Genomic DNA, 9,812 nt, shown 5'->3' on the forward strand with positions numbered 1-9,812 from the left:
GCGGAGTGACGCAAAACCCCACGTGGTTCGGGTGGAGCGCGCAAGGTGAGCAGGCGCTCTGCGGTTATGTCGACGGCCGCAGGCTTGATCGTTCTCTCCGTTATCGGCACTTCAGGGGCCAACGTGACGATTGCTTTGGGCGGGTCTGGTCTCCGCTGGTCTTACAAACGGGGGCTAAAAAGCTCACGGCCGAGGCAGTTCGATTAAAAAACAAAACCAAAACATACGGTCGTCGCTATGGCAACACCTCCCACAGCGGATGTGACTCCGTTGTGTCTGACTGGCTGTTAAGAATGGTGGAATACCCCTTTAAGACGGGGCCACCGGGCAGCTTTAAACCTATGAAGTGCCAACGTTACTGCCCTAGATAGGCTAATGTCTGCGAGTGAGTGTATGTGTGTGTGTGTGTGTGTGCGTGTGTGTGTGCGTGTGAGATTGTGTGTGTGTGTGTGTGTGGGGGGGGTTTAAAAAGGCCATGAGGTACGAGTTTCACCTAAAAACGCGTCGAAGATCAATGAAATGTCTGAAATTAATACTAGTATTAATATGCACTAGTATGACATTGGTAGTGATATAGTACGTATTATAGTACCAATACGAACGCCAACATGTAGGGATGCCTGACTTGAAAGGGAGGGAGGGAAATTAAAGTTACCACGGCAGTGAACATCCATGCTGATGTACCCTTGAGCAAATGATGGAAGCCCACCACCTCCGATGTTGTGTTGACCTGTATACCGTGCACAGGAGTTGGGGGCGGGGGGCTGCAAGGGAGTGACTGAGAGAGGGTCCCTCATTAGACACGACGCATTTTTTCTTTCTTTCAATAAGGGAATTGAGTCAAATGAAACACGTCTAAAAACAAAAAAAAAAACCTGTTTCTATTTGCTTTATTTTGAGGAACAGGACACGCGATCGCTCGCTCTCCGATGTGTCCATTACGCATGGAGAGGGAGACAGGGCCCCGATCGCTCCCCCGGGAGGACGTAGAGAACGTACTTGTGTTTTTGATCAACGAAATCATATTGTTTTCAGGGGCTTTACTGCATGATCGGAATGACAGATGAATAGATCATCATATCATATTTTTTTACGACTCTTATTTTTGTAAAAATATATATTTTTTTTTGATCTGGGCTATTTTACTCGTTTTTTATGAACGAGTTCAAGTTCAAGAGCTTATTTGTCACCTACATATACAGTACATACAGTCATACATACTATATGCAGTGAAATGTCTTGACTAAACCCATTTGTCCTTAATTACACATACCTTTCACATGTGACATTGTTTACAAATAACTGACAGTTTGTGTGAACCGGACGTTATCGGTCGTGAACACTTTTACGACCCGCCTCTTTCATCTGATTGGCCAAGCAAGCCACTATAATGGGACATTGACGAGTGACGCTTCTGTTTGGCTCGCGTGGCACAGGAGGGGAAAGCGGCGGCGTGTCATACAGAGAACACAGAGGATTTCAAGCGGCGAGCTCCAAACCACAATGTTAGTGAAGATTTCGGAGCACCGGAGGGTGCATATTAAAATCGGCAGCTCGCCGATTCGTCGTGGCACTGAAATGAGGCGCCAAAATCCACCTTGTGGTTCAGTACCGATCCGATCGATACCGATTGTATAGGAGAGAGAGAGAGAGAGAATCAATGCGCAACTCTACAATAATATATATTTTCTATTTTAAATAGTAAGCAAATAATAGAAAATCAATATGTGGCGGCCAATTTTGATTTTGTGGCGGGCCGCCGCAAATAAATCCAATGTATGGGAAACACTGTACTTATTAACAGATACTTACTATGAGCCTTGAGCATAATTTTGTATCTCCTACCATCCGGCATCATATTTTATTTACCGTAATTTTACACATTTTTATGTATTATAGCATATTGCATAGATTAAGTATATTTATTGCCACTTATCAAGCAGAAAAGCTTTTATGTACAACATATAACTCCACATAGTTGCATTAGTAGTAAAGTAACACATGCCCAATAACAGGCAATATATATGGGACAAGACAACAACATTATTATGTGCAGTACACAATAGTTCAAGTGGGCAATTCACTCAAAAATCACGTTTTGTTAACAATTTATGGTTGTTCATAATTGATTTTTAGCAATATTATGAAAACAAACAAATCAAAATTTCTTAGCTCCCGCCCCCTACAGCTCAGAGTAGGCCCCACTTATCTACTCCAGCTGGGGCGAATGGTGCTGTGGGGTTATTGAGCCATGTTGGAGTGACGTCGATAACGTCCATTCAACTGACAATGGGTGTGGGCTACGATCCACAGGCCATGCCCACCCAACAGAACCACGCCCACTTTCCAAGCGTTCTCCAAAAAAAAAAAGGGGGGGGGCAGGCGAGAGACACTGAAAACTCTGGTTTGAGGGGCTCTTTCATCGGAGATTGTTTCAGTGTTCTAGATGTAAGAGAGGAGGTTGTAGTCCCGTGTGGAGGTAGGAGTTCAGTCTATGGTCTGGGGGGAGAGACGGTGGTTGAGTGCCTCCGCCCCTGACCCGTTACACCTCCAAAAAGGCCAAAGAATGCGCTTCCGCCGGATGAGAGGGGCCCCGGATGATCCTGCACTCCGTCTCCATTCATATCGATATGCTCTCGGTACCAGACGGAGATGCGAGATTGGAAGTCGTCGGGCGGCGGAGAGGGCGCCGGGCAGCGGTGACGGGACACGTCCCCGCGGAGCATGTGCGCAGGGGGCGAGACGCTAAACTGCCGGCTTTCACGGTTTGTCTGCTGAGGTCGTGATTCTCTCACAATCTCAGTTCTACTCAAGAGAAATGGGGCTGTCAAACGGGGCTAACGTTGGCAAAAAAAAAAAACACGGGCCGACCGTTTTGTCCCCCCCCGTTCAAACAGAGGCTTAGCGCATCACATTTAGCAACCCTATAGCTGAGCTTGGTTTAATGCAAGTGAGCTCCATAACGCAAACGCAGCAGCAACACCATCTTGTAGATCGCGTTGAGGTTAAAATGGTGATCGCGATCCTATACATTGTTTATCCTTCTCAAGGGATCACCACCGTGCTGACCATGACCACCATCAACACCCACCTGAGGGAGACGCTGCCGAAGATCCCTTACGTCAAGGCCATCGACATGTACCTGATGGGCTGTTTCGTCATGGTCTTCCTGGCGCTGCTGGAGTACGCCTTCGTCAACTACATCTTCTTTGGGAGGGGTCCCCAGATGCAGAAGAAGCTGGCCGAGAAGGCGGAGAGGGCCAACAATGAGAGGGCCGCCAAGTATGACTCGGCCAGGGTGAGTTGGGAGTTGCTGGCGAGATGGTTGATGAACCTTAACGTAACTAACTGAACAAAGTGAACGGTTGGAATGAATGGACAAACGAATGGACGGGTGAAGGGACTAAGCTGAACCGCTTTTGTTGTTGATGTTTGTGGAGAACCCTTTCCCTTGTGTTAGCAATTTAGTCTCAAGTGCTTAAGGGAAACTTCTATCAAAACTCTAATGTGTGATACTGTAATCGCCGTTAAAGCTTCGGGAAGCCATAGTTAAAGGGTAGGTAGTGAATGTTGACCGTTCATATAAATACTGTAGTACTTGAATTCCCAGACAACGCTTTCTGTCGAGTCATCTGTTGAGCAGGACAAGTTCAAATGTCAACCAGCGACTGTGCCGCTTACGAGTGCCAACGGGAAAGAGCAGAACGAGTCCCCCAAAAATAAGTTTAGCCTACGTAGCTCTTACCTCCACAGCAGACGAGGCAAAGCTTCGGTTTCAAGTTATATCGCCTCCTTGTTAAATGTTTGAAATGATTCCTGATCATAGCTGCAAGGTAAAAGGTACCTTGCCTGTGGCGGCTTTCAAAATTCAAAATAAGACGGTTTTCTGCGCTGACCTTCCTTTGACAGCGGCAACAAGAAGGAAGGTGAAAGGGGCGATGGCTTGAAGCCAGTTAATGTTCATTTAGGTACCTGGCAACATACAGTTGCTGATTTTATTTGGGGGGGACACGTCCTGGATTTTCCTACATAAATGTATTTTTTTACTGTCAGATGTCAAATGGTCAAATGTTTAAATGAAAGGTAGGCAACTGGTCAGCAATTTGTACATAGGTTCAGCATCGGCAAAGGTACGACGATCAACAAAATAAAACAAGCTCCGGGATAAGACGGAGAAGCTGATCAGATTGGACGTTTACGATAGCTACTTGACCTACTTTTTCTGGGTGAGGAAAAGTCGGGAAGACTAAACTGTACCAGGTAGCGGTGTTAATAATTAACCATTTAACCATCAACCGACAACAAGAATTTTCACCGATTAATACAATGAGTTTAACAGTTAAAAAAATATATAATTAAAAAAAAAATGATTAAAAAAAAGCTTGTTGCATAATGATAGAAAAATAGGCTATGCAATCTATTTCTTAAATACAACCCATGCGGGCGACACGTGCAACCCGCGCTGTGGGGATTACCGCAATACCGTGGTCGCGTGACATCACTGCGTGGTTGAGCCCATTACAGTCATCACCGCAAATAATAAAATAAAATATTTACAATTTTAATAAATTTTGCTGGTGAATATAACAGGGGTGCATATGACATATAAACACAATAATCATTGTTTGGTTAGTATCATGAACGGCTTCAGGAGAAGCAGAACTTTTCCGAATCTTGTCTGATAACGGTTTATGATCCGTTAAAGCAACACTATGCAACCTTTTTACCTTTTAATTACCTTAATAAATCACTTTGATGGCACGCTGACTTGTCATATCAAGAATGGCACCTCTTTCACGACACCGGACAGAGTTTTACAAACAGTGGTGTAAAAGTGCAATTGAATTCAGAATACGGCAGGGGCGCCAAATACCAAGCGTTACGTAGTGCTGCTTTAACTAGGGTCGGAAAAAAGTTCTAAATAAGCATCCCTAGTAGCGGGAAAATGTCTTACGTCATCTATTTGTATTATGTACGTATGTGGGTCTATTTCCACTTATCTGGGCTCCGATAGCCGAAATGTCTTGAGTTTTCACTTTTTTTTTTATAACCTAGTGTGGCTGAATATTTTCATCTCCTCAGGAGGCAGGTAGTCGGACCGCATCCCTAAAACGGTCCAATCAGGTTAAAGGTCTCCGACACTCACGCTCGGTGAGTTTTTTGGGGTTTTTTTTTAATCCAATGGGACGCCGCAGTATTCTTACATCAACTCCACCATTGCCATCAAGCGATACCGAGTATTCTCTTACTGTCTTCCGTTCACCTTGTCGTTTGTTTGTGCTTGTAATGGAATGCATCCAGACATTTCGATGACATTCACTCCAATCCCGGGGGAGGGTTCAATGTTGTTTTGTTTCTGGACTTCTCCACGCGCAAACGCATTGAGTCGATAACATTTCTGCGTGGAATGGAAGCGCATGATACATACATTTCCTCCAGCTGTTCACCTTTCGCAGCTCGTTCAGGACGCGCGGTCGCCGTGAAGAGCGCGTCGTCGCGCGGTTGTTGGGCTCGCTCAAGATTCGTGAGGTTTATTCGTCACATACACATACATACTTTCATACATATATGCATTGCAATGCAAATGTTAAAGCTCGTTGTTCGGAATCCGCAGCGTCGGGAGCGTCGGGATTTTCCCGACGGGGCTTTCTCCTCGCTCCCTCCCGCAGGCTCTGGAGCGGTAGGCGCGGCAGAAGCCCCCCAACACGGGTCTTTGTCACAGTAGCCTTTATTCGCCTTATTCTGCAGATGAAGGTCTATGTTTCGGTCGGAGAAATCCGCCATTTACAAAAATGTGGCGACGGTGCAGCGACTATGATGGCTGCGGTGACGTGTAGACACATGGTTGTAAATGGATAGATAACAGATAATGGATATAGGCATAATTTGGTTGGCGAGGCGGCGGAAAAAGCTATTACCTGTATATATGTATGTATGTACTTTCACTTTTGAGCTGCCTCGGAGATGGATCATTTCCAACTGTTCATAGTACAATCATGCTAAACGCTTTACTATCGAGGAACTTACCACGCTGCTGCAACCTCTCACTGTGCTTAAAACGCAGTCCAATGAGGCAAACGGAGGCTTAAATGAAAACGTTTTCTCTCCTCTCCGAAAAATGTTAAAAACTGGCTTTATAGTCCCGCTATTTATAGTGTCTTTGTTTTGTGTTTTGAATAACGGCAATATCCGCTTTTATTTGATGCAGATACTGCACATCCAGAGCGTAACATTGGCTCCAGCAGGAGGTGGCGTAACTTCCTGTTTCTGGTCTCTTACAATAGAGCAAATAAAAAGCCGATGAAATGGCTGTTTTTCGCATTTTTCTCATATAATATATATGTATTGTAGTAAAGCGTTCCTCGAATTCCGGTAAACCCTGGTAATAATGTGCGATGAAGTGAATTTCAACATACGTAACGCATGGGGGGGGGGGGTTAAAATAGCAACGAGCGCAGGGGTTAGAGGGCGCTTGCATGCCAATTCAAGCTCTTCGATCGGTCATTCGCTGCCTGTTCCTGAAATGGCTGCCTCGGCATGAGAGATCGTGGGGTCATGGAGATGGAAAAAAAAAAACGTGTTTGGTGCATGAAGAACATAACACCATCACTCGCCGCCCGCGCTTGGAAGCATTACGCCCATCGAACATGTCCATCGCACACCCAAAAAAAAAAAAAAAAAAAAACAAACAGCGCCATAGCAGCCGCATCCCATGGAAACGCCAACCTAACGAGCTCGCCAAAACGGGCCGGTCGTAGCGGCGCTAACCGTCTCTCCCCGCCCTCCATCTCTCTCTCTCTCTCTCTCTCCGCCCCCCCCCCCCCCTCCAAGGCGGAGCCCCACGGCCACGGCAACGTGCTGCTCACCACCCTGGAGATCCACAACGAGGTGGCGGGCAACGAGATCACCACCAGCGTGGCGGACATCAGGAACTCTCAGTCCATGGTGCAGCTGGACAGCGCCGCCTCGTCGCACATCCAGTACCGCAAGCAGAGCGGCGGCATCGGCCCGCGCTCCGCCAGCCGCCACTCGCTGGACCGCGCCGCCCAGATGAAGCGCAGCCGCCTGCGCCGCCGGTCGTCGCAGCTGAAGATCAAAATCCCCGACCTGACGGACGTGAACGCCATCGACCGCTGGTCGCGGATCATCTTCCCCTCCGTCTTCTCGCTGTTCAACCTCATCTACTGGCTCTACTATGTCTGACCGGCTTGTTGCCTGTTTGTTCCTGTCGTGTTTTTTCGTCGTCACGGTTTCTTTGTCGGTCCTTCTCCTTTTTTTGTTTGTTTCTTTATTATTATTACTATTATAATTATTATTATTATTATTATTATTATTGTTATTATAATTTTTACGTGGTAGAATCTTATCGGGGAGAACGCTCGGACCAGCTCCTCGTTAGAAATGATTTTTTTTATATATATTTGCAGTTGACTCATCCTTCGAGCGGATGTTGGGTTTGTTTGTGTCTTTGTACGTTTCTCTGTTTATCAGTTTTTCTTTCGTCGTGTTTTTTTTTTTTTGTTTTGTTTTTTTTTCCTCCTTTCCGAGACGTACGTACTGTAATTGGGACTCGTTAATGTCATTTCCTCGACATTTGCTCTTTTCGGTTATTTGTAAAAAAAAAAAAAAAAAAAGAAAAGAAAAAAAGAGCGATGCACAGCCAGCAAATAAACAAATAATACTGTGTTTGCACACACACGGACAAAATAAAAAAAAAAATGAACAGCAGACACGAAAAAGGTCGTCAAAATAACTTTTGTAACGAAGGGAAAATGACACAAATACTAGAACTATTAATCGAGGAAAAGCTCAACTTTTTAGTACATTCCAAAAATCCGTCGAACAAACTAACGTAGGTTGGACCAGAACCCTATGCAGTATTAACGCATGCAATGATCAGCCATATTGAAATATTGATCGTTTCCTGCCTTTTGGTTATACAGTATAGCATTTTTGAAAAAAAAAAAAAAAACGCAGGAGTCTTTTTTTTTCGTTTGTTTGTTTGTTTGGTTTTTTTTCCAAACAAACGATTCCGTTGGTGTGTATTTGTGTATAGTGTCGATATTATATTTGTTAAACCACATGTTATCCAGATAGGACTAAATCCAAAAGGTATTTCTTTAAAGTCGGGGACCTTGACCTCTATTCAGGATGATCGTTTCTCAGGTTCTGGATTTTCCATATTCGGCATCGTTTTTTGTTTTTACTGTCTCGACGAAGGAAGCGGTTCCTCGGTCGGCTCAACGCGGAAAACAAAAGCACAAAAGTGAAACGGGCGACGGTTTGCTTCACGTCTCTATTTGCTTCGACTGCGGTTCTTTAAAGCGATCGCGTGACAGAATTGCACTCTGTTTCAAAGTTACGCAAATTAACCTCTTAAAAGAATGACTTTTTGGTTCTCAAAGGAAATAACAATGCCAAGGGCCTTTGTGGGCGATTGCTCAGTTGCATAGTCCAAGAAATATTTTAATATTTTTGTATTCTGTGTCTTCAGGTCCGTATTTAGTTTCCTTTACCGTCGATGTTTCACGATGCTTTGCGAGAGGTCTACTTTTGGGAAACTCTGGTGATTTATTTATTTTTTTTGTTTGTTTTTTGCAATTCTCTACCAGAAGGATGACGGACGTTGTTTTGTACATAAGTACATAAATGTGTATATAAATATACATATATATAAATATACGGTATACTGTGTGTACAACCAAAAATGAAAGGCGATTGCATATTCTGAAATTTTCGTGATTGTCGAGCTGACCATTTGATTTAAAATCGTCAGTCTACTTTGTGCAAAAAAAAAAAAAAAAAGACGTTGACAAAACAATTCAACTGTTGAATCATAATCACACGGATGAAGTTACTTTTTTCGCATATTTACGTGGGGCATGCTGCGCACATCTCTCTCTCTCTCACGCATCAAGCCGTCTCGCGACTTTATCCCAGACGCCGTTTACTGTATATGCACTTCCACGCTCCTTTACGCCCGCGCCACGCCCAACCACGCACTGGTCAGTGATTCGACGCGCCGGTCGGCCTCGTCGACGGACGAGCACACGCCAACATGAATGTATCGGCTTCATTTTCTTCCAGGGAGAGGACACTGAGCCACGGTGATTCAGCCGATTTAGAATGTAACAAGCCCATTTTGTTTGTGTGCGTGCCGGGCCGCCTGAGAATGGATAGGACGATAGCGACGGCGAAACTCGGCGAGTGGAAGGCATTGCCCGCGTGCATGTGTGCGCCGTGTGTGCAGCTGTATGTGCATGAGAGAAAGTGGCTGGAGGGTGCCCAGACCGACGACGCGGACGGAGGTGGTTTTCAATGGAGGGACCCATAGGTCGCCAAGGGGTAGACCGATGGGTGAGCGGCCGGTCGCATAAGGGAAAATTTCTAAACCCCGCTGTTGTTCAAGACAATGCGGCGTACATCCGCTGACGATTTCCAATCAGCACGGTGCACAGAGATAGATATTTTATTACAACCTGTTTCCCCGGTGTGGCTCCATTACGACGGCGCACGAATCACCATGACTCAACGTCGGAAAAAAAACTCCCCATCGAAATCCCTCCGTATTCAGAACGTGAATTCTCATCCGAACTGAAAGTGCAAACTGTAATTCTTTCTGCTTGTTGTATATGCAATCTTAAACGATGGATGAATAGGAACTGAATGTAATGTGGGTTGTTTTTTTTTGACTGTTGTTGCCGCGATTTGCTTTCCGAAATCAATCGTGCAAAAATTGACCGCAACCCCGATTAACATACAGCAGTGGCTGGTTTTATTTTATTTTTTTGTTCATCTTGCATCTCTGACTC

The 9,812-nt window shown here is 45.1% G+C and overlaps 1 protein-coding gene across 1 annotated transcript in view; it reads left to right on the plus strand.

The window, feature by feature from the left end:
- The window catches only part of LOC307227460 (gamma-aminobutyric acid receptor subunit beta-3-like), a gene marked incomplete at its 3' end in the record, with an annotated part of 99,998 nt that extends 92,795 nt beyond the window's left edge, over positions 1-7,203 (plus strand). The window contains exons 9-10 of the mRNA XM_079996785.1: positions 3,051-3,298; positions 6,838-7,203. Of these exons, the coding sequence (XP_079852911.1) occupies positions 3,051-3,298; positions 6,838-7,203 (614 nt within the window). The remainder of the gene's footprint in view (positions 1-3,050; positions 3,299-6,837) is intronic.
- Between the last annotated feature and the right edge of the window lie 2,609 nt (positions 7,204-9,812).

Source organism: Zeus faber (assembly GCF_960531495.2).
Source record: "Zeus faber genome assembly, chromosome: 2".
Taxonomy (NCBI): domain Eukaryota; kingdom Metazoa; phylum Chordata; class Actinopteri; order Zeiformes; family Zeidae; genus Zeus; species Zeus faber.